The 27,291-nt window shown below is 27.0% G+C and overlaps 1 protein-coding gene across 3 annotated transcripts in view; it reads right to left on the bottom strand.

Annotated features, from left to right (window-relative positions):
- Positions 1-27,291, bottom strand: part of LOC129959417 (SEC14-like protein 3) — an 80,799-nt gene that overhangs the window by 16,940 nt on the left and 36,568 nt on the right. The window contains exons 1-7 of one of the 3 annotated variants that reach the window (XM_056072248.1): positions 23,968-24,025; positions 14,968-15,065; positions 9,719-9,794; positions 6,727-6,770; positions 6,040-6,102; positions 3,035-3,125; positions 1,263-1,357 (exon numbers count right to left, since the gene is read on the bottom strand). In XM_056072248.1, coding sequence (XP_055928223.1) covers positions 1,263-1,357; positions 3,035-3,125; positions 6,040-6,102; positions 6,727-6,770; positions 9,719-9,794; positions 14,968-15,018 — 420 coding nt within the window. In that variant the 5' untranslated portion in view covers positions 15,019-15,065; positions 23,968-24,025. Of the gene's footprint in view, positions 1-1,262; positions 1,358-3,034; positions 3,126-6,039; positions 6,103-6,726; positions 6,771-9,718; positions 9,795-14,967; positions 15,068-15,802; positions 15,963-23,967; positions 24,026-27,291 lie in introns of those variants that run through there. The other 2 variants (XM_056072242.1, XM_056072251.1) reach the window with 2 other exon arrangements.

Raw genomic sequence — 27,291 nt, 5'->3', positions numbered from 1 at the left:
CCAATCCTCTTTTGTACATGACCAATGCACTCACGTTCTTTTAACAGAATTCACACTATATACATCCTTTACCGAATCTGAACCTTTGGAATCACCATCACCGTAATATTCACTATATTACAATAGGCGTAAACTTTGTGGGTCACCGATAGGCTCCTTCATGAAACTACAGATGAAAACTATGTTACTTAGAACGTTTTGATCTCGTTTTTGGCATACTAAAACCAGAAACAGATTTAGAATATAGCAGAAAACGTGTTTTGAAGTTCAAAAGATCTCGTAAATAATTCACTTGAGAGGTCCTCAATAATATGGAGAAAATTAACAAACAGAACTTCAATGCAATAAATTTGTTGCCAATTTTGATGAAAAAATTAAAAATAATACCTACATATACTTATTATCAGGTATAAAAGTTATATATCAATTATTTAAGTCCTTTTTAATAATTTTTGGCATCGAAATATTATAAATAACGATATTTACATTAACTTCCGGTTTCAAAATGCCATTTCTGGTTTGACTTTCGTCACACTATACTAACTTAAAACGGTCGTAACTTTATTTCTAAAGAAAGTAGAATAAAAAATTAGACAGATTTGGAGAGCTAAAAGAACATGCTTAAATATTACGCATTAATTACGCATTACATTATATAAAGAAATCATTGCAATATTTTAGTTTTTATTGCCAAATTCATCATGCATTATTTAAAAATTTAAAAAAAAAACATTTTTTAAAGAAATTTAAACTAATTGTTAAATTGTTTAAACACGTATAAATTTATTCGGTTTAATTTTATGACAAAGTATTGAAATGATATTTTCAAAAATATTATACATAATATATTATTATTAATATATTATCAAAAATATTAATATTATTAAATTAACTATTAAACATAAACCAGAGCAATCGAATTTCATTTCATTATTTTTAATATTAAAATCAATCATTTATCAGTTATATAGATGATAGATTAAATCTTTCTATGGCGTTGAAAAATATGTATATGCAAAGTGTTCTACGAAAATAATTATAAAATTCTTGGCATTTAAAAAGTAATGAAATCATCTAGAATTTCTTAGTCTGTACAAAAGAGTAAAATTTTATTTTGTTTTCATTAAAAGTGAACTTACAAATGTACTATCTTAAAAATTATAAATGATGAGGTTTATTTAGATTTTGAAACATAATATTTTTTTTAAGAATAAAGAGAAAGAAAAACGAATCCATTACTATGTTAACCATTAGTTATTTACCTCTTTACTTTTCATCTTCATCATTTCTATGGATTGTTCAATTCTCCAGCAACCAAACCTTATGAAATCGGCTCTTTTTACTGAACTTACAAGGCCTAAAAGGATGAAATTAATTATTTTCCAATTTTAATTAATTCAACCAATACATATTTTATTACATAAATGATTTTTTTATCATTTATGTAGTAAAATAAATATTGATGCATGACATATATATCTAAGCATAGTATTTTTATTTTTATGGAGTTTTCGACTTTAATTTTATTCTAAATTATATAAGAATAAAATCTGAGTATGAAGGCATGAAGTACGCAGACTAGAAGTAAAAAGTATAAGTAACTGAATAACGAAAAAAGGATAGAACAGAACAATTAAGTAGAAATAAAATATTTGTCTATATTCGCGATGACTGCGTTTGAAGTGCAATTTTTTTTATCAAAAAAATTTTCAGTTTTCATTGAAGACATCGACTGAATTAATGAAATCGTGATCTTTCTCTAATTTTCAATCTCCCTGGAGAAAATCTTATATATGGAAATAAAACTCTTCTGGTACGGTGGTTGATTCTCATCAATAATGGCGGATAGTAAATCTGTAAAATGTATAATCATTAACTTATAAATCGTTTACCTTAAGAATATGAAGTTTAAAATTTTAAAAGTGACGAAAAAGATTTTTTAAACCATTTACTTTGGACGTTACTGTTCGAATGTACAATAAAAATTGAAAAAGTGACGAAAAAGAATTTTTAAACCATTTACTTTGGACGTTACTGTTCGAATGTACAATAACAATTGAAAAAGTCCAGGAAAGAAGAGTATATTTTATTAGAGGTATTCTTTTAAATGCGATTTGTTTAATGAGCTTGTAAAATGATAGAAATTACATATAATTCGAGTTTTCATTTAAAAAACAAAGAATTCGTTTTATTATTCAAATATTTTTCTTTCTTTTAGATGTCATTCTCTCAGTTATGAACTGTTTCAAACAAACAAAATATTATGAACTGCTATTATGAACAAAATACTATGAAATAAAAAATGCGATTTTTCAAAATAAAAACCTTGAGCATGGAAACGCAAAAAAGATGTTGAAATGATGTTGCTTTTATGGATTTTTGCTTCTTGATATACATAATTATGCTTTCTCTAATCAACCAGAGTTATAATATTTCAATAAAATATTGCTATTTTCTCGAATCTGAAATCCTTATTAAATCTTATAACTTTAAACGAGCAAATATATGTTTCTATCTCCTCTCATGCTGACAATATCATATAGCGTCATATCGTAAATTTTTGTAGTAGTTACATTGTGCTAAGACCGGATTTCATCATGGTAAAACTGAGTGTATGTTCACAAATATAAATAATGATAGATATACTATAAAATAAATATAACAGAAACCCTGTAATATAACATATTATTTCGAATAACATGTTAAACTAAGTGCGGTCATGATTTAAAAAAAAATACTAATTTATATGCAGGCAAGATTGAAAAATATTCACATAAAATATAATTAGTATGTGATTCGTATCTAAATAATTTCTCCGAAAATGCACGATTTAAAAAAAAAATGCCGAGCGATACTCTATCTCCCAGGTACTGTTGATTCGTGAGACATGTTGAACAACATTTATTAATATAAAGATAAATTTACCAATATAAAGTTTTTGGATTGTTACTTTAGAATCAAGTAAAAACCCAGCAAAAATAAAAGAAAAAATTTCTTTGAAACTTATCAAATAAAAAATGAACTTTATTTTTACCCTTTGTATCAGCAGCCATATCGATGTAAACTATAGGATGTCCTTCTTTATCGAAACCTATATTTTTCATAGGGCAATATTTCGCAAGTACCTAAAATATAAATATCGTAATTTAAAGATGTTTTTTTCATATATTATTTGTAAATGGGATTGTAAGTATAAAAATCAGAAATAGACTTATTTCTAAAGAAAAATCAACATATGTAATTAAAATAGTATCGGGTACAAGATTCAATTGGTAATTGATAATTAGTCTACAGGAAATTGGTAATTAGTCTATAGGTAAACTTTATAGCTTATATTTTTAATAAAAATAAGTTGTTAATCCATTTAATTTTCCTTTTTTTAATTCTTAGTTAAGATTATTTTCTTACGGGCACGACTTTTCGAAATTTACATTAATTTAATTCGCCAATAATGTAATATTAATCTTGGTAATGTAATATTAATATTTAATCTTAATAATGTAATATTAAGAGTATTTAGCGAAATTCAAATAAGTCATTGTATTTGACGAAATTACTTCTACAAGGGGTGTTCAAATGAAAAGATACGAAACAACACTGTGGGTATAAATGAAAACTTTATTCAAAGTGTACACCATAGGCCTGAGCACAACGATCGATCCCATTGATTAACAAGCTGACGGATTCCTTGTTTCCAGAATTCCTGTGGCCATGACGAGACCCAGTCCTTTACAGCGTCCTTGAGTTAGCTGTCGAAGGTCTACTGAGGGTGTGGTTCTGCTCCATGATAACGTACGTCCACACGTCTCCAGATTCACACACGCGGAACCGGCCAAGTGAGAGCAGCGTGACCATCCGCCCTACAGCCCGGACATGTTGCCCAACTATTTTCATATGTTTGGTCTCCTGAAAAAACATCTGAAAGGGAAGCGCTTCAATTCGGACGGCGCACTCAAGGACGCTGTGAAGGGCTGGGTCTCGTCACGGCCACAGGAATTCTGGGGACAAGAAATCCTTCGGTTCCTTAATTAATGCTATAATTGTTCTTAGGCCTATGGTCAATATTTTGAATAAAGCCTTCATTCATACCCACACTGTCGGTTCGTACCTTTTCATTTGAACACCCCTTGTATAATGCATTAAATTATGATTTTTGATACATATCTTTCTAACTAATAAGTTGTATTTCTCATGTTCCTTTTTCATCGCCATTAAAATCATAGTATTATATGATTCAAAATAATGAAGAAACAATAAAAATGTTGCCTATTTAATTTAGCAATTTCTGGTTATAGTCACTGCTCATTATTTGATTAAATAATATAGATCATATAAAATATAAGTATTATAGATTAGAAAAATAGATGTTCTGCTTATTTCAAACATCAAAAATTATTTTACGTTTTTTGATATTATTATTTGTATGTGTACCATTATTTGTATTATTTGTACCACAGACCAGCTACCAAATTTGGCACATGCATACTTCGGAGATTGAAAATGTGCAACTTGGAGCAAGTTTTTAAAAATTTTAATGAATTCTAATTAATTAAAAATTAAATTTAATTTTGCCATATTTCGACAATAGCTTACAAATATATTATTACAGAGAAATAAATTTTAAATTGTTTCAAAATTTTAGAAATTGTTTTTTAATAATGCTAGTTTATTAGTCGTATAAAGTTTTGCTAAATTTTGAATTTAAAAAAAAAATACATTTTTTGCCTGATTTTTAACAATAAATTACACTGGTGCTCTGAATTTCAAAACTTTTCTGTTGTATCATCAAATACTTAATCGCATGAATTTCTTCTATCTTCGCAAACTAAAGAAGAAAAAGGATTTTATCTAACATCTGTGTATTTTAGAAAACAAATGCAAAACTGGTTTTAAATGCGCACAATTTAGAAAATAGAAGGAACCAGATATTTTCGTTTCAAGTGGGGCTATAAAATTATGGTACACGCACACCACAAACCGAACTTAACTAAAATAATTAAAATAACATGACTGTAATGTCAAACATTTTGGCGAAATTCAGAACATGAAGTAGTAAATATAGCCAATATTCACGACAAACTAGCTAGTCACCTGAGTTCGACTCAGTCACCTTTATTATTATTCTTTGTTAGATATCAATGATTATTATTTCCTTCTTCTTTTATACTAAAGTAGAATTTGCCGTTATGTAAGCTGACAAAGTTGTTCATGCGCCAGATGCCAGACGCTTACGTCACATGTATACTATATTATTGAAGATTGCTGCTGCTAACTTTCGTTCAAACTTTTAGTTAATCATTTAATGTAATGTCATCACGTGTGTATCGCTGAATAAATAAATGCTTTTGATGTTTAGTAATATTCGCTGCCTAAATCTCCAAAGTTATTATTATTTTTATTGACAGTAATCCTGATATAGTTTATGTACGACCATTTTGATACATAGCAATAGCTAAGTTGTGAGCAATGTAAGATCAAATGCTTAATAATAAAATTAACTATTTTTCAATGGTATAAAATGAATATTTTACTATTACAAAAAAACGCAAACTCTACTTTTGGCGAATATTATTTAATATTTGAAAACTTTCAGATTGTGAGCACAATGATCTTTTAAATTATTGTCAATAACGATAAGCAATCCTGATAACAGAAAAAAGGATTTCATTGCAGAGAATTAAAGAGTTTGAATAGTGATGAAAAGAAGATAATAATCAATCTTAGAGGAAAATAATTAATAAGTTATAAAGAAGCAATAAATAAGAAAACAATATATGTATTTTCACATACTATGCATGATTGAAATCCATAACACCTTATAAATAACTTAAGTTATAAGTAAATAATAATAAAAAAAAACTTCATTGCAGAAAATAAAAGATATTTTGTCGTAGGAAAGGGAAGATAATAATCAGTCTTAGAGGAAGATAATGAACAAATTAACATGTGAGTTTTCACGTACTATGCATGAATCAAATTTAGAGCACCTTATAAATAACTTAAGATATAAAGTAAAGATCTTTTAAATCTATTACACACTTCGCATGGTTGCCATTCCTCCAGAATATGATCAATTCGGAACTCCTTTCGGAATTGGATGTGCTGCAAAGAAAAAAAAATCAAAGTGTTTTTATCAATTTATGCATTAACCATCATTTGTTATTTTGCATGGTATTTAATTCTTTTATCCTTCTTTAAACAATAAAAGTTTTGGAATGAATGGATTTTTCTGTAATTAAAGATGAAATAACGATAGTAAATTTATTAGAAAGAGGTAAGAAACTTCCTTTTAAAACTGATGGAAGAAAGAGAGAAATTGACTTGGAATTTATTATGAATATGCTAACAAAAATATATTTCTACCAATTTATCCTTTATAAACAAATGGCAAAGCGGAAGTTATAAACAACGCAAATTATTACATGCCAAATTTGAAAATTCTCAACTGCATTTTCAAAAATTTTATTTCGAATGATTGCTACATTAAATAATATTTTCGTATGATAATTGTCAAACTTTTTTCGATGAAACTATTATACACCAAAATAGATGCAAAATTTCTCATAGTCTTGAGAATTTACTTGAAAAATTATTGATCATTGACAAACTTGTTTTATTATTTAATTTTTTTTATAATCTACGCAGTTTGTTTAATTGATCAATAGTAAGTAAAGAATTGAAATAAAAAGTACTCATGAATATACATTAGTCAGCATATTAACTCACCTTCTTCAGTAAATCTTCAGCATCTTTTAAGTTAAAATCACGTGCTGCAAAAAGAATTAAATCGCATTAATTAACGTTGATAATTAGAAGAACTGAAATGTAAATATGTAAATAGCAATAAAATTTCATATTAGAGAAAAAAACTGAAATTAATGAGATATTTTAATACTTCTTTTCTTTATTTGGTAGAAACATATTATAAGAATTTCCCTCATTTCATCAGACATAATTAATATAATTTTTTATGTTTTATTTTTCCTTTTATGCGATACTAAGTACAAGAATAACATTACTAAGGGACTCGCTCTTATTTATGATAAAAAGAAAATTTTCTTAAATGATGATTAAAATCAATAATCGGATAAATAATTTATATAATTAAATAATATTTCAGTCAATAAAAATCAGTTTGGCTCCTCTTATTAGTGCAAAAGGCAAGGAGAATTTTTCATAATAACGTGCATATATTGTTCCAAATAATATTTTAGACTGATTCATGATTATTCATTATATAAAAAATGGTAAATATAAATGAATAAAAATATTCAACGCATATTTCAGTACTACTATATTCCGTTGGTAATTAAAGTAGAAAAAAGCACAATTTTCAGTTTTTATTGTATTAACACAGATAGTTTATCTTATCATAAATAGTACTAAAATCCCTGATTTGATATGTAGTATTTTGTCTATAAAAATAGTTTTACAAAATATTTTTTAATCTTAACATATTTTATATATATATATATATATATATATATATATATATATATATATATATATATATATATATATATATACAATAAGAGTAAAGATATCTCAATTACTTGAACGATCAAGGAAGTCTGCTCCATATTTTATGAAGGGTGATGATATAAAATATTGCTGACCTAATTCCTTATTGAATGCCAGCGAATTTGTTTGAATTCGATTCTTCCTAGTATTATTCGAAATACCGACTGTTCTTTGAAAATAGAATTAGTTTTAAGAGGAGTTGCATTTGGAACGTATTTGGATTATAGGAGTAAAACCGTTAGATTGCTTGTTTAATTAGATTTATTAAGAGCATAAATTTATTAAAGATGTCATAAAAACAGATTAAAACTGCAATCAAAGTTCAGGAGCCTGAAAGATTACCTACTAGACGGTGTTTAGAAATCTGACTTGTGCTATGTGCGCATGTTTCACTTGACCTTCATTCTTTTTTCGTAATGAGATATTTCGTATTAAGATATAGACTGTCCATGGCTTTTTTTTTGTATTAGATAAGAGTTGTAAGTTTGAATGAATTGCAATACATTTTTTTTAATCATAAAATTTCCCATTTCTAGCATTAAGATAAAACTGAATAAAGAACCTGAAAAAAAAAAACAACCTTCAAATAACACCATTGTTAAAATTCAATTCAGTTGAATAGCCGATAAAAGTTGAAAAAGATAAATCTTAAAGACGAAGCTTTTTTTTTTTCCTTATTGGTCTGAAATCGTTTCTAATAAAATCAATATAAATTAGTGGTTATTTCAAATTCCTAGAATCTATCAAATAATTTAGATCAGTTTTTATTCTTATTTATTTATAATGAAATAAGAAAAAAAAGTTTTTCTAAGTTATAAAACTTATGTTATTGATCAACAATGGAGGGAATACGTAAACAGATAATAAACGAAATCGATCTGATTTCAACGGAGATTTCGCTTTAAAATCATTTAATTTAACTAATATTTAAGGAAAGATAATTTCCACTAAATTAATGAAAACTATTGCTGCCTGTTTCTAATATATATATATATATATATATATATATATATAAAATTGATGCAAACTAACTATACATAATTGACGAACTGTATATAACTTATTTCCTCAAGAATGCAATATAAAAGCAAGGAAAATTGAAAAGTAATTTCAAATGAATATATGACTTTCTTTTCAAAACTTATCTTATTTCCAAAACTTACTCTGAAATTTGATCCAAATTCACTTCAAATAATTTTATATCCTTTAATTGTAATTGCAGCAACTCACTTTAAATTGGAGCTTGATCATTAATAATTATAAATATCTTTCAATTGCCAATATGCTTTTTGATGATTCATTGCTATTGAAACAATGAATAAAAAACATATATCTCAGCAAGCCACCTAATATTTACAATTGGAAATTTATTTCATGTGCAAACTATTATTAACTTCAGTTGTAAATAAAAAGAAAATTGAAAAAAAAATTGCATTTCAATGAATAATAATAAAAGAATCTATTTTATATTATTATATCTATATTAAACGGCGATAAAACTCGATTTTTTTCAAATTTAATTTTTGTATTATTACAAATTGCTAAGATATTTCTATCTCACTAGTTAATGGTATTATGATCATCAAACGATTATTTAAAACCTTTATTTGATTTCAAATTTTTGCTAATTGCATATTAAAAAGAATTACAACAATCCTCTTAAAATAAACAATGCCACATTGAATTGGGAAATGTTTGGTTATATAGTTGAGGTATTTGAAATAAGGTCATTAATCATTAATTGTATGAAGAAATATTTTCTAAATTTCAACAAAATGGTCAAATTTAAAATAAATGTAATATTATTATTTCTCACAAATTGTAGAGATCTTCTTAATGGTTTAATGATTTTTCAGTAGATTGATTTAATTTATATCATATTTTTTGAGTTACAAGAAAGCGATTAAGCAAAAATACTATATAAATTTGAAAGCGGGTAGATCATACATGATGCACCGCCACAATAATAGATAATAATAAAATAATATTTAAATTTGAAGAAAAAAATGTCAAGAAACCTGAAATCAAAAATAAGATAAAAATTAAATACAATGTGTTGTTCGTTTTGATAAAGGAAACTATCAAAGTGTTGCTAAATATTTAAAATTTAAGGTTAATGGACCTTAGTTTAGGAAATTTTTACTTTATTTCGTTCAAGGTTAACAATTAAACCGATAGCTAATGGAAGTGCATTTACCTTTCAAGAATCGATGCCACAGGGTATCGTCTTCTCTCATCTTAGGAGTAATTTCATTGATATATCGCCTTTTGAGCTGATGATAAAAGCATATATTTAACTTTTACATAAAAATCTTAGAAAACAGAAATACAACAAAAAAAACAATGGCTTAAAAAGTTTTAGAAATAATGGTAAAAAAGGGAATTTTCAAGATTAAATCAAAATTCCATTTAGTATAATAATATTATTACATGGAAAGGTATCAAAATCGTAATTCCACGATAATTATTTTTCAATATACTTTTCAAAATAATTTTAGCGATTATACACTTTTGATCTTTCACTTTATTAAAACAATCCATATATTTCTCTTCATTGATTTCAGTGAAGCTTTTTGGACGTAAACATAATGATTCCTTCACAGAGAAATATTTCAGAATCATGATTATATTTACTTCAGACAATATTTTTTACAAAATTTGAGACAAAGTTCTGAACTAGTATATAATATATATATATATATATTGCAGCTGAAAAAAATTATTTTTTTTTAAGCTTTAAAACTGTAATAAATTATTTTTAATATTTCTTATCTTCAATTCAATGATTTTTTTTATCCATAAATGGATTGATTAAATTTATAGTGATTTTAAGTCCCATTTGTCTTATTTTTCCGTTATTAACATAAAATAAATGCATTTTAATAAATATGGTGACAAATATATAATAGTGTTATAATTTTAGGAAGCCTCACATTGATCAGAATTAATACAGATATCGAATTCATGTAAATTTGGTTTTAAATTTAAACTAAAAATGTTTGAAAAAATGAGGAAATGATTTGTATAAAAGTAAAATGAATTGTAATATAAATTTATTTGAAAGAATTTCACTTGAATTCTGTGAATATAATTTAGCTCCCTTATAAGTTTTTTTTTCCTACTAAATGTTGCTCAGTTTTAATGTTTTGCGAAATAAATTTTGCATCTGCTTCAAATCCCAAAAATACACTTCTTACTCGATATCTTTTTTTACATCTAGATATCTTTTTTTTATTTGTCCAATCCCCCAATTACTTTCTTATCAGATATTCATAGATATATAACAAGTTTTGAGATTTACTTTTGTAAAACTTCTTATTGGAAAAAATAATTTTTAAAGCGTCAAAGAGGAATTCGTCGATGTCATGCTCAAGTGTGAAAGAAAATAATCAAGTTTTCTACTATCAAATACTAACAAAGCTCAAAAGCTATGAATTTTAATTAAAGAAACAAGGATAAAAGCAATTATAATTAAAATCTTCAATTAGAGGAGATAACTCAGATTTAGAAAAAATGATAAAAAAACATCAAAGCTGACTTTTACCCTAAAATTATATAGATTACATTGTTTCAATTTTTAAAAACATGTAAGTATTTTATTTCATTTGCGTTTTTACAGAAACATTTTAATAAATAGCATGGTCTACATATTAAGTTCGTGAAAAATTCCTAATTTTTTTTAATTTTAGGTGAAACTTTTTTTTTGCCATTTTACTATCAGGCTCATTGTGGTCATTTAGATCATGAACTGCCATATTTCTGACTAATATATTAATGCGAATCATTTTAAACATATTATTTTGATAAAAGTATTTTATAATTTTTACCAATTTCTCAATTTTTATAAAATGATCCGAAATTCACCACGATGCGGTTCGAGTTATACTTGCATTCTATTCAATTACCAGTAGTTTAATATGTTTTAAATTATGTATATTTAGTCAAAATTGTTTGTTCTAAAATTTTTGGCACATTCTTGTAACCCAACACTAATATGTGTAGAGTTATAATTATTATTATAGTCTTTCTCTGTTTGGAAAAAACGTCGAGTATCAAACATCCTTCTTAGAGCGGTAAATTGAAGAGTGATTGCCAAGTCAAGTGCCGTCTTCTTCATCTGATTGGATCTCTAAATTAGGAAGTCTAATCTGAAATAGCCCTTAAGTAGCCTTTCCTAACACAAACGCTTCCAAATAGAACGGTAAGATAAAAACATTAAACCAAGCTAAAATAAGTGGTCGTATAAAGTATTTTAGTATCATCTAACTTAATAATTGTTCAAATTTTCAAAACATTTTTCAAACTTTATTTCACAGAATAATATCTTTTAATGTTGAACCAAATTGGAACATATGGCGTCATAATCATCTTAAATATGTTTATAAGATTTGGTTTGGAAATGAACAAAAATAATATCAAGTTTAAGCATGTCAGTGATCAGGAATGATTGAAAGACACGAGCATTCAGAATAATCCAAATTTCTTACTTGGATGATTCTGAAAACATATGGAAAGTGCCGACAACCTTTACTAAGATAGTATTTTATTTATGTTGATTTCATTTAAACTGGTTTAATTTTTTTTCAAATTTATGACTAGTAATTTCTCACAACTAGGCAATTGCTTGATAATTTTTCCAGAATATAATTTTGATCTGCTGTCCTTTCTGTGCAAATATTCAAATAAATGTTTTAATGTTAGCTTGTTGGAGTGAATCATGGAAATTGATCTCTAAAATGGGGCTCTATATTACGGGAAATACCATTTTTTCACGCTGTGTTGGTTGTTCTGCCATAGCAGCCAATCATATCGTGTTCTTTAATATCAATAGCGTTATCTTTCATTTGTCTTTGCTTAGTTTGCACTTTCCTATCTCACTATATGTTTCATCCGCCTTTATTATATAGCCGATATATCATTCTTCAGGCAATACAGAATTCACAATTCATACAGATGTGCTCCACTCTTCTTTTTTTCTTCTACACATTTTAGGTCTTTATTTACTGTTGAAAGATAGCATTATCTTTTCTGTAATCAAAATGTCAAAATGTATTCCTTTTGTTAATATCTGCAAGTTCTTATCTTGTCCTACAGATTATTTTTAATAAAATACTGCGTATATTTGAATAAAGATAAAATTCCAATTTTTGTATATAGTTCGAAACATTTAGACCTTTTGCAGTGCGTTATTACTAAATATATATATATATATATATATATATATAATTCTTTTCCAATATTAGTATACGAAGTGGCAATTTTTGAGGCATTTTAAATATATGATTAGTATACGAAGTCACAAGTTTTAAAGCATTTTAAAATTCGTTATTCAAAAAACAAAACAAAAAAACCTTTAACAAATTCGAAAGAATTTTAATAAAGCATTTCACTATAAAATCAATTAAATAATCCAATAATCAAAATAAATCGATTAAGTTTAATCCAATTTCATTTATTTGTGAAATTCTATAATCACGTCGATTTTTTTAAAGAATTTATATATATACAGAAAACATATAGTATGGCCTTTAAAGAAACGCTTCTTTGAATTTGAATATTTACAGTAACATTATTATGCAACCATTATACAAATTACTTAAAACATTTTCAAAGTACCTTCGGATGCATTTCATAACACAACGCGCATTGCAACCACTAAACTACCTGTAATCTAAATGAAATTTTACATCATTAGTGAAATGTCCGTATAGTTAGCATTGATTATTGTACAGATTATTGTTTCATATTTTTGTTGCTTTCTCTCCAGCGTAAGATGCTGGGTATCGTAGTTCCTGTATGTTTGCTTTTGAAATTTCAGCTCATTGTAATTTGTTACTTTTATTTTATTTCTTCTGATTCCTATTTATTTATTACTTCAGTAAAAATTTATCAAGCATTGGTTTCAATTGAATACTTTTAAAAATTGAAAGCGAAATGTTTTTTTTTAACTGGCAAATATGACAGTAAATTTCTTTTTATTTTTTTATTTATTGCAGTTGTTTTAGAAAAATCAAAGAATATAGTAAAATCATTGAACTAGATCATATTTGTTGCCTCATAAAGTATGATATTTATGTCACTTTTCATTTTATTATTTGTTGAAATAGAAATATTATTTGCTGAAATTTGTTTCTAAACGCCAAAATATATTTAAAAAATAAATGTTTAAAGTTTTGAACTAATAAATTAATAAATGGACTTTAGTAAATGTATCTCTACACATCTATCTATCTATATATCTATATCTATCTATCTATCTATCTCTCTCTCTCTCTCTCTCTATATATATATATATATATATATATATATATATATATAAATATTTTTTATTAAAACTATTTAAATATTTTAAGCATTTATACAAAAATTACAAATGAATAAACTAGGCAATTAACTACATTGGGGTTTTTTGGGGGGGAAGGAGGGTCTTCATCAGATCAAACATGGGATTTTTTTTAATTATTATCACATCTAACTAAATATCAAATCATTCTTTTAGAATGATCAAATCAGGGAAAAATTCAACCTATAGTAATATCATGTATGTCATCAGAAATATATGCCACATTGTGATTCTATCTACGAAAAAAATTCACATTGCAGTGTTGTATTTCTGACAAAGTGCTGAAAACCATTTGTTAAACACAATCAGACTGCAGCTATTTGATGATAGTATTAAAACCTTTTTATTTCATAATTTTAAATTTTTCTCTATATGTTTATTTTTCTATTATTTAATTCAAAATAATATATATTTTTTACATTTGAAAATTGTAGTTTTAACATTTCATAGTTGTGTTAAAATATTTATAGATTTCTTCGGCATGTAACTGAATAAAAATAAAAGGCAGAAAGAATTAGTGTATTCTGGATGCTTTAAAATATTATTAAAGAATAAAAAAAACCACACATTTCAATACTTCATATATGCTATTTTTTTTATACTTCTGTAATTTTCTGGTTAAGATGGTGCGATTTTGAAATAACAAAAATTAATTAAACCATTTTCCTTTTTGTTGAAAAATTAAATCTTGAAGTAATTTACATCTTTGATTTAGTAAAAAACAACTTTATAAATTATAATATGCAGTACTTTATAATGCAAATAAATCTGCGAATAATAAATTATTGTAGCTTCATTTTCACCAACTACTTCTGTGGATAATTCCACCATAATTTGAATTTATAAAAACTAACTGCAGCTTACATTTGAAAAAGGAATTAAAAATAACAATAATTTCTCCAAGACTACAATTAAATTGCGGTAATAATTTTTTAGAGTGAAAACAATAAACAAATTCTGTTAATACGAAATGTTATGCCACTGCTATCTGAATAAATATTAAAAACAAAACTGTATGTAGTATCTCTTGAATTTTATTTTATCATAGATTCTGTTTCTATCTTTAGAAAATGAAATGGATTAAATAAAAAAAAAAGGTGTACCTCCTCAATCAAAGCCATTTCATCTGTAGCAATATCTTGTATTAACGACATTTTTCTCCCAGAATTCTATTAAAGATCTAATCAGTTTTACACTTTTTCTGAAAATTAAAAAAGAAAAAAAAGCATGAGCAAAAACATATTAATGTTGTACTGCAGTTTAAAACAAAAATACAATAAAATGAATATAAATATTAGTAAATTTTCATTATCATTTAGTTTTGTTAAGATGCATTTGATGCGGAATTATTTATCTAAAACAATTTGAATTAAAATTTTCAAAATTGAATTATAAAAAAGATAAAGAACACAATTAATTAAATATTATAAAAGGAATTAAAAACTAATTCTTACCACTGGAAACAAATAATAACATTAATTTCCATTATCATTGCATTTCTTTCGTATGTATCTTTTGATATTATATTAAAATGATAAATAAAAAAATATATTCTAATTCATCAAATATTAAAATATAATGTAATTGTAGAGCATAATTCAAAATTTGCTAAGATCACTGAAAATGAATAGTAATATATTCTCATCATCATTTTTTCCCTATTCATAGACCGAATCATAATTTGATACTGAATCAAAATTTAAAAAAAAGGAACCCGACTATCCAAAAATATAAAAACATGCATTTAAAAACAGTTATTTAAATGAATTTATTAATATCGAAAAAATTATTATTAACTACACTAAATTTTTCATATTTTCATGATCAATAAAATTGTCCTTCAAAATATATTATCAACTTCAAATAAAACTTTCAATAAGTTTAAAAGTAATAAAATTTAGAGAAAAGCCAAATTCTCTAAAAAAATTTTTTACTTACATCAAAATTGAAAATAACATTCAACTTCAAAATAACTTCAGTAACTATCACAGAGTACAGATTTTTTTTTTACCTAGTTGATGCAAATAATTTTAATGTGTACTCAGTGAGAGTAAGATATATAGTCTTAAGTAAAGTATCTTTCTCAGATATGATAATAAGCGAAGAAAAGATTTATGTTATATATACACAAAATAGGGCGTAAGAAGTGGTAGGGAGAAGTGACCTTAGTAGAAGATATGAGAGATTAGATAAGATATCTTTTACCTAGTGGACGAGGTAGAAGAGATATTGAAATCAGGAATGGAAAGGATTGCAAATCCTCTTGATATAGAATTTCAAAAAAATTCAAACTCAAAATAATATAAAAAATTTACCTTGTCAAATAAATATGTGGCAAAAAATTTTCTGCTTTGGTTCCCATTAAATTATAATCTTATCGGACGGCGACGAAATGGTGGCAAAAAATGCTATTAAAATATCTAAGAAGATAGCATTTACCAACTTTAATCCTATTGTTAACACGAAAGAGGGGGGAAGAATGAAGGTCCTTTATAAGACATGTCGACGTTAGCAAAAGGATAAAATGTTAGTCAAAAGTGCTAATGATTAGGATTTAATAAGAATTATAAATTTCCTAATTTACAAAATTTGAAAAGCAAACTAATTATTATTCAGAGTTTCTTTTTCTTATAAAACTAAATTAAAATAAATTATATATCTAACATTTAATTAAAATGACAGGATAAAGATAATATTACAATGATAATCTTCAGAATCGATAATCAGTACAACATACAGATTATGAAATATTAATTATTTAAATTCGGAATTTTTTTTCAGATATTGGATCTACAAATTCCAACCATAACTCTGTTGATACTATTTAAGAATGATTCTTGAAAAACAGCATAGTCTACCGAATCATTTAACAACCTTATTCCAGTTGATATTTTATCATCTTCATAACCATAAAATAATGAAAAATTCATTATATATAAAGTAATGACTTGATTGTAAAAATGGATTTTGTAAAAAAAACTATTATAAATGAACATCGTCTCAGATACGTTGCAATTACTGATATAAAACATTGAATAAAACCATGTATTTCAGCAAATTCCAACGTAAGTTTTTTTTCCAACTCGGAGAATGTCAAACTGATATTTAAGTCTAGCTTTCTCCAATTATTCTTTAACATATAATCTATAATTGTTATGAAAGCATCTTTTCTTCTGCACTAATATTAGGGAGATATACAAATTCAGCAAGTCTAGGACAATCATTTGATAGCAAGGCTGAACAATTTTCCACTTTAAAAGTTTGAAGCATTAGCGTTTCATGAATAATTTTACTTCAGTTGTCTGCTGATAGCTTGAAGCTCAAATGATGCATTTATTTGAACAGTTTATTTAAATCTGCCGAAATTATTCCCCCAAAAGTGCAATACTTTACAGAACCACGTCCACACGAAGGAAATCAAAACAGAACCAGACGGAAGATACAGATTTCCGATTCTACAATGTTTATTTATATATATATATCGAATATAGATGTCATATAGATGCTCACAGTGTTATTTCGATATAGATGCTCACATAAATATTTTTCCTCTTTTCCTTTTCATTTAGTAATCTCATTAATCTAAGTTCAACCCATTGTCACCATTTGCTTTTAGGTATTCTTGTAATTTAGTAATTACAAGAATACCATTTAGTAATTACTTCGTCAAAATATTAAATACAGTCGTGTAGGATTTGATACCGATGGGATTCTCTCTGGAGATCTCTGGATGGTTTGACGTCTCTTTTAATCTTTTTTTTTATCCTCTTTCCATCTTCTGCTCATCCAAAAGGTTAGATAACTTAGTGTTAGAGGCACAGGGTGCGCAGGATTGCGTTACGTTATGTTACATTACTCCACTGATAAAAATGTCAGACGCAGTCCTGACACTAGAACTTTAACTTCGGGGGAGATAAAAAAAAGTCTGGATTTAGTCTTCTTGTAAACCTTTCATACTATTGTTTTATTGTCTTTATATCAGACAATGAAGCAATAGTATGAATCCATAATAATGTCGAAATGCATGTTGAACATAAGTTGATGATTTCATTTCGTGAAACAAAAGCTAACATTTTGCATTTTCCACCATTGATACCATTTCGGGCGAAATAAATGTAATTCATATAAATTTATTATTAATTAAATCTTGAAACAAAAGGACCGTAAAAAAGAAAATTGCTAAAATTTATCTGTATAGTGATGCCTAAATTAAATTATTCAGTGTAGTCAATCAGTATTAGTGTCATTTTAGTAAGTGAAGTATCAGTATAATATTCAATAATTGTGCAGTAAATCTTTATGAACAAGCAAGTCATTGTGCTCATCCTGTACTTATTTTCAGTATGTGATGAGTTAAATAAAAAGGCAGAACAATTATTTGCATAAAAATAACATAAGGGAACTTTATATCGTGAACAATGAAAAATGTAGATGTCAAAATTTCTAGCATAATTTTCAGGAAATACAAGCAATTTCTAGCATAATTTCAAGCATGCATTACTTAGCAAATATTTATTTAAGACTGAAAAATCAAAATTGTAATTTTTAAATTTGTTATCATGAAAACTATTTTCATTTATTATATATATTTAATGCACAAGGTCTTTGAAATAGAGTTACATTGACTTCTAATTAGAAAATTCTTCTTGAAAGATAAATTTAAAGTTTATTTTTTTATTATTTTTCAAAACATTGCATATTACATCATTTTCTTATGATTTATTTGGAAAATCATTACTTAACCTTAGCATAAAAGAAAATATGTTCGTTTTATGGTTGAACTCAGCAGTCTAATTAAACCAGCTATTAATTAGATAAATGTATATCTTCCACGTGCTGTATTGTTTTAATAATGTTCTTATACACTTGCTGAAGTTCAAAAGGAAGCGTAAGAAGTAGAAATGTTAGGTCGATAAAAGAAAATATATTCTTAAAAGAAACATACCACCAGAAGATTTATTGCTATTATCAATTAAGCATGCAATTTTGAGGTTGTCATGAGAAAATTATTTCATGGTTTGTTCTTTAACATGAGTATTATATGTTATTCTTTTATTTTTCTTTTTTTTTACCTATACTTGTTACTTCAGCTGTCTGTTTTCCACCTTGAGTTTTGAAAACTCATATTTAATTTATAAAATTTTAAATATTTTTGGAATATACAAAAAAAAATTATATTTGAACACTTGCATTAAAACTTTAATATTTCATTTCTGTTACTATGTACTTTATTTATTTTCGAACAGAATTTGAGAATATCCAAAAACATAATTTTCGTTCAAAGGTTTTGAAAATCTGAGAAGAAAGTTACACTGAAATTTCTTTTCAATTCTAAATCATCGTTTTTATCTGAAGTTTCATCTTATCAGCTTCATTTCTTCCATAACATTCAGTTCTAATCTCACTTTCTAAACATTGTCACATTTGGAAAGAGAATCAAGTAATTTGTTTTTCTTTTTCACATGTTTTTATGATGCCCTTGAAATTGCTTCTGATATATCATTTCGATATATTTGATGCCTAGTTATCAAAGAGATCATGGAATTAATATTAACTCTGCGTTTCTTTGTTTTGTGTATTTAAGAAATAGCATTACTAAAGAATAAACATTGAACAAAATAGCGAATAAAATTTACCTTACTATGTCGTCGTCGTTGATCTGTTCATCTTTATTTAACTGGAAATTTATTTCAATTAAAAGTAACAGTATCGAAAAATTTAATATATATATTTCTTAACTTTGTTAGTGATATTTTATGATATTTCTCTGAGCATTTTTTTATTATTCGTAAATTTTCTATAAGAATTTACAAATTATAATAATAGATCCTTCGAGTCAATACGATACGAAACTGTGTTTTTTAAATAAACTGAAAATAAACTTTAAATAACTAAATTTAATTAAACCTTTAACTAAATTTTAAAAAACTAAATTTAAGGTGTACGTACACACTAAAAGATTTTTTTTTAATTTTAACTTTAAAAATCCAGTTTTTTCACAGTAGGTCATTAATATATGTTTAAACTCATTTTAGTGAGAAAAAAACATATTACACTAATTATAAATTAATAAAATAATATTTAATGAGCTAATTAGCCTATTTTTTGAAACATGATATCTTAAATTCTAATTTGTACAGACACACACTTCTAGTTGGAAATGGTGCCTAATATTAGTCTTCATGTTGTCTGCCTCAATCAAGTTATAAAAATATATATATTTTTTAAACAATTTTTTATCAACGATGAATAGAAAAAGCAAGATTTTTTCTGTAATTTTAACTTTTAAATAGCTATTAAAAATTTATTTCTATAAATATAACTTTGATTGAGGCACAAAACATCCGCTATTTCATACAGATTATTTTGATATATAAATAATTGTATTTGGTTAATTTCTTGTTGAGTTATGATTGTTTGAATGAAGCATTATAGTGGAAAAATATGATTCTTCATAAAATGAGTTTTAAAAACACCGTAACTAGAGTTTTTAATGAAAGCACCTCAAGAAAAATAATTATAACTCGAGAAATATTTCGAATATTGACCACATCTTGGTATCGTCTGAAAACTAGATGATCAGAGAACATTATAAGCAATAAAAAAAATATTCGATATTTTGAACGATTTTCGAAGTTTCAAGTTTGTACATACACCTTAACAAGAAAAAATAAAAATAAATTTCTGGAATTATTTCAGAATCAGATATTGCTTTGGCAATCAATCATATCATCAAAAAAAATGTAGAGATAAACCAGCTTTGTCCTTTAAGAAATTTCGGAGTAATGGTTAAAAATTCAAATCAAATATTCATCCCTAAAAATAGATGAATAATATTTTTTTTCTTGACAAATATCATTTCAAACAATATATGCTAAAAAAAAAAAAAAAAAAAAAAAAACATCTCTAAATATTTAACTAAAATATGGTCTTTATGTAATATTAAAGTTTCAATACTTTTAAGGTAAAGATTTCAAAAGGAAAAGAAAGAAACTGGGTAAAAGTCAGAAAAAAAGCTTATGTGTAGTAAAAGTTTTAACAGATGAACTTAAAAGGTATGTTAATAAACTTAAGTTATAACTTTTTTTTAATTTTATACAAACCAGTATAACGTCTAATATGAAGTATCATAATACATGGCACTATGAAAAAAAAAACAGTTTTCATTAGTTTCCAAATTACTATAGTTTTTATTCAACTTGGACGAATGAAAACTATAGTAATTTTCAATCATAATTAATCATGATAACCAGTTAGTAACAGACCCAGAAAAAAGCCTGATTTTCTATGAGATTACAAAGCAAGTAAAGGAGTTATGGATATTCTTGATGAATTTTTGAATATACAGGAGAACTATAGAGTAGATGTAACACACAAATTAAGATTTTAAAAATTTTGATCAAAAATTTGAAACATGATTTCTATGACTAAACGTATTTTACTAAATTTCAGGGGTTCGTTTGGATAGCGGGAGTTATATGGTGTGGAGAACGCTCAATCAACAGGCGGCAATAGAAAAAGAACAACGACGTTTATTTACACGAAGACACACAGGACGGCACAAAGACGACAACTATATACAGCATAGAAGACGATCATCTTCAGCCGAGCCGTGCAGCATACAACATGACACTACTACAGACAGTAGTGCACAATTTAGTTCAGCAGTAGCTTGACTCCGTCGCTGTTCCGCTTATCTCTTGAAGGCCAGTTCTTTAGCGTCGATTCCGATTACTCTGCTATGTCGCTTCCGGCTACTCCTCTCTGTCGCTTCCGACTACTCTGCTATGTCGCTTCCGGCTACTCCTCTCTGTCGCTTCCGACTACTCTGTCGCTTCCGAGGTCTCAGGAGGCGGGGCTAGAAGCCTCTCAACCAATCAGAAACGTTCGAGGCGTATCTCGGTTCCTACTGGACGGATCGGAAAAATTCTGGATGTTTCGGGTATAATCTATTTTGGTGCCAAAGTCGCCAAATGGTCCCAAGTTTGTCGCCAAGCTCTGGGACCTCCTATGGAACCAACTATGCTGCGAAGCCGCATCACAGATTCGTAATAATATTAAATACGTGATAAATAATTAGCACCTTGCCGAACCAAGATATGAGCAATTGTGTGTACATGCTTCCTTTTTTTAGCTCATTAATGGAAATAAAATTCACAAATTTAGATTTAAAATAAATTAATTGATCTTATAAAAAGGTTTTATGTATTTATTTTGTACATGTATCAGGTTATAAAATGGAGTTTTAATTTTTTTACTGAATGCAATACTTTATTATAACTCAATAAAAATGTAAGAAACAGTATGATACAAACAATACATCATTTTTTTTATTTGTGAAGCTAGACTTCCTGAATTAGTTGATATCATGCCAATTTTTGTATTCTTGTTAAAATAATTCATTAACAGTTGCAGATAGATAGAAAGAAAAACAATATATTACTAACAAAGAGACGAAAGTGTGTAAAGGAAAGATGTATATACATACATAATAAATAAATATTATTTAACTGCATTGAAACACGCATTATTAGAAATACAACTGAGTCATTTGTTATTTCTTACTTTTCGTCGCACAAATGTATTTAAAAAAAGTAAAACGATCCTCGCTCTGTTAAATATACTGAAAATACTTTAGTGTTTACAATAGAAGAGAAAATATAATCTTATTTGCTGAAGTTTGCGGATATTCACTTCAGATGGTTTCTATTGAAGTAAGAAGATCGCTTATCAGAGTGTGGAAATTATTGGGTTCAGCATATACATTATTCGAATATTATATTATTATATTAAGTCGAATTCACTATCTGAAAAATTAATTTACAGGTTTAAGTCTGTTATTGCTTTTTGGATTGGATCCAAACTGTTCCAACGTGTTTTAGAATTTAATATTAACATATATACTGTTTTATTTTCAATTAGTATATATTTTAGTAATATGTCATTTTTTATAGGGGAACGTTTAAATATCTTAACAATTTTTCGAACTTTATAAATTATAGGAAGCCATTCTTGATGGGTTAATATTTCATCCTCATTAGCGATATCTTCTTCAACAATTACATTGTCATTATCTTCCTTGTCAATATCACTCACGCTCTTACTCTCTTCAAAGTTGGAATCCGAAGTTTCTATATTCACAGTATTTGGATTCTAATGTTCTTTATTTTTTTGGTATAATACATCTATTACTCCTAATTGAATTTCATGAGCATAACACAATTGCTGATTTGCACCAATCAACTTTCCAACTTTTTTCATAACTGTTGCTCCATCAGTCGTTATGGATATAATATCTTCATTCAGGGATATTCCCTGTTTCGCTAATTTAGATTTAATCAAGTAATTAAGGCATTAATTAGCTAATTAATTTCGCCCGTTAGAGATACATAAAAACAAAAACGTATACTATTTTGCTATGTTGGCAATCCCTGAACATATAGTGGAGACCATTTTAAAAAAGTTCTAGTAAATACCGAAAAAACGGTATTTAAACTTGTGAATACCGGTATTACGAAAGTGTACAAATGGCTCAAAATACCGGTATTCGGTATCCCGGTATACCGGTATTGCAATCCCTACATACAACATCTCGGCTTCTTAAATTTGGAACATTGATGAGATAGGAATTACAACTGTGCGTGGTTGCCCGATTATAGCATCGAATCGTGTTATAGAATCAAACCCAAGTTGGAACTATGATATTCTCCGAAAAAAGAATATTATAGCTTCAAGCGTGACTCCTTGTGTGAGAGTCTCGTTTGTGCTGTAAATGCTGTGGGCCAAAGTACTTTACCAATATTCGCTTTTCTTAGAATTCGATACAGGGATATATTTATCCGAATCGGTTCAATTCGGACCACCGAAGTGGAAATTCTTCAGGTTGGATGGCTGAAAAAGAATTTTTAAAATTCATCCATCATTTCATCAAATATGTACATCCTACAAAGAAGCAGCTTATCTTTTTGCTGCTTGATAATTATAGCTCACATATAAATAACGCAGTCGTACATAAAGTCAAAGATATTCACATAATCTACAAAGATATTCACAAGGCACGTGTAGACCTTGAAGTGTTCATTGTTCAATCAAAAACTACTTACACAAAGCACATGTAGCATCGATGAACAACAATTCAGATATTCCAGGTGAACAACATCCCAAATGTAGAGAAAAAGTATTTGCCACTGGTAATAAATCAGATGGACGTCATGAGTGAATTCAAAGCAGGCGGTATCTGATTTTAAATGTTGACATTTTTCAAGGTCCTTGGTTTGCGACATCTATGTCACTGATCATTCAAGTCTCAATACAGAAAAAAATAGAAATGATTTTATCGCAAATTGATAATGAATTTGCTTTGAGCTTCGATAATCCTGAATCTTTGTAATTAATGCCGGAATTTAATATAAACCTTACTGGGAATATAAATTAGATCGCTGGTGGAATGACTACTGAATCAATTCTGGGATCTCCAGACACCTAAAAGCAAAAAGTTTATCTTTAGCCTCTCAAAGATCAGAATTCTCCCTAAAGCTTTATTTAGAAAAAAATCTTTAAAAATCGATCCTTACTCACACACCCAAGAAAGAAGCATTGGAAAAAAGAAAATGACCAAATAGTTGATAAGAAACAAAAATCAAAAAGAGAAAGGAAAAAGAAAACTCCAAGAATAGAAAGAAAAGTATAAAAGAGGATTTTGAATTGAAACACATATTCTACAATTGAAAAATGAATTTACTTAGCTTGTGGAGATACTTACATCAACTCTAATGAAGAAGTGCGTAATACTTAATTTGCGAATTTGTGAGAGGTAACGATCTGTCATTTGTTTGTTTCAATTGTAATTCGGCTAAAAATTGACTTTAATGTTGATTGATTAAATAATTTTCATCATTTATTTTTGCTATAAACTATTTAATATCATTACTAATTGTCACTATATCAGTAATAAATAGCGGATTTTTTAAAAAATTTAATTTATAAAAGAATATTATAATAAATAACAGATTATCTTTTTTTCAGTTCTAAAATTTTTAAAATATTTATTGTTACAGTATGCACCACATCTGCTGCAACTTCCCCCCAGAAACGGGGAAAATTTCCACAGATTATTTGTTGTGAAAAAATATTTATTGTCCCAAACTCATTTATTCATATATCTGTGCTGATAAAAAAAGTGCTTGAAATAAAACTGATTCATTAATTTTCAGATAACGTTGTTTGTTTTCAAAGCGGTTTGAGCTTATTAATAAATTAAGTCAATGAAAAATATTATTGAGAATAGCTGTCTATGTTTTCATTAATGAATAACAATTTTTAATTGCTTCATTTAATTTTTAGAAATAAAAGTGTATTTATAAATTACATTTCATAAATTCAAACATCGTGGACATCCTAAATATCTTATATAATAGTTAGGAACATATCGAGAGCATGAAAACCATATGCATAGATACTTACAGAAAGTCAGACACGTAAATTAATACGTTTATAAAATATATCCAAAACATATTACTAATTTCATTCTTAGACCTAAAGAAACTAAAAACGCTTTATCTGAATTTCAAAATAATTTGATATTTAATAACTAAATTTCAAATATGTTGTATATTTTACAAACTAATGAAAAATACAAAATTGTGGTAAAATATATTTATAAACTTCAATCATCATTCATGTATTTGAACATGTTTTCTAAGTTTCGATATCTTATCATCGTTTTTGCAAATTTAATAAAATAAACCTTTTGAGACATTAGAAGATTTTACATATTGCATTTTATCACGTTCTTACCAATATATATAATCTCAAATGTTCCTAAATTTTAATTTCTAATGATTTAATTTCATATTTTAATAAATATTTTAAATCATATCAGAAACATGTTAAATACATTAAAGCATTAAAAAAAATTTAAAAAAATGTAACTTGCTGTTAAAAAAAACACTTAGAGATAAAAGTTTTTATAATTATTGCGATATAAATATAGTAGTCTATCACTTTCTTATCAATAACTGTTTCATAAGAGACTTTCAAATCTTTATTTTCTATGATGTGATTACAATTTTGATAAAATGAAAATCTGACAATAATGTTACCCGTTTGCATTATCTTCAAATATAAAGCAATTGATTATCTTGTCTAAAATCATCTATGAGTGCCACAGATGTCCTCCAGATAAGGCGTTTATAAAGATACCGAAATCAAGTTCCTGATTTTTTACTTAATCTGGAAAAGGGTCACATTAATGTAAAGGATTAGTTTTATGGATGTCAATTAAAAGTTATTCACATCAACAATGAGGTTGGTCGGTTGTAATGACTGCACAAAATTTAAAGTGAATCTTTTGTGCATAACTTCCTATAAGGGCTTCTTCAGCAAAGCATTGTAATGGCTTGATCCTGACCGTTAAGAGAGTAGCATAACAAACAATTCCTTTATTTACAACAATTCCTTTATTTACAACAATTCCTTGTGCACAAAAAAAATTTGTTCTCATCTAGGTTAATATTTTTTAAAAAATTCACACAATAGTCGAAAGTTAATCATGAAATAGTTCCTCGATCAATTCAGAGAATAGACACCACAACAAACGCCAACAGGCAGTTAGCTCAAACGGTTATTCCAGGGGTAGCTCCAGAAATCAACCGATCTTTATCGGATGGATTTAACACAGAAGCCCATCCCACGGTGCTTCTCACAAAATCAGGAAAAACTTCGAACACCCATGTCTCTCTGTGTCCTCCTTAAAACGGCTCTCACTCCTCTTTTCTCTAAAAAAATACCCATTTTATTTCCGCCAGATCTCCGCCTCTGATTTTTCATTGGTGAACTTGAGTTCACCAATAGCTGTTCAACATTGCTTCCTCAATGGTCTCCAGTTTATCGTGGGAATGTCTGTTAATGATTAATCTTTGTAGCTGATCCTTCCCGATCACATGTTAATTATATTCAATTCACAGCTAACGTAGGCTAAAACCTATTTGACTTCGACCTTAATGACAGCGGTTGCTGATGAAATATGTGGGGAGTCCCTTCATAATGGTAAAAATGTTTAACACCTGGATGTATTAACGTTCTTTTCACTTAAAGATATGATGGATCTCTTTGAAACGACAAAACTCACATATTCTGTCCTTTATCTATATAAAAATGACCAAACACAATGACTCCACTGGCGAAGAGGATCCTCCATTTGGCAGTCCAGGGGCACTTAACAAAATGTGAGGAAGCAGGTAACGATACATCTGCCCGGAATGCCAATTATCAGCTGAGGGAAACGGGGAACGTTACAGTGTTCGTAAAATTTAAGTTTTGACTATCAAGGAATTTGCACAATTTTGAAAGTCTTACAACATAATACTATGCAACTTGTTAATTATCTGTAGGCTCGGAAAAATGTTTTACTTTAAATTTAAAAAGAA

The sequence above is a fragment of the Argiope bruennichi genome, chromosome 2, assembly GCF_947563725.1.
Source record: "Argiope bruennichi chromosome 2, qqArgBrue1.1, whole genome shotgun sequence".
In the NCBI taxonomy this organism is placed as follows: domain Eukaryota; kingdom Metazoa; phylum Arthropoda; class Arachnida; order Araneae; family Araneidae; genus Argiope; species Argiope bruennichi.
Note: the sequence above shows the minus strand (reverse complement) of the source record. Positions and strands in the feature narration are given on the sequence as shown.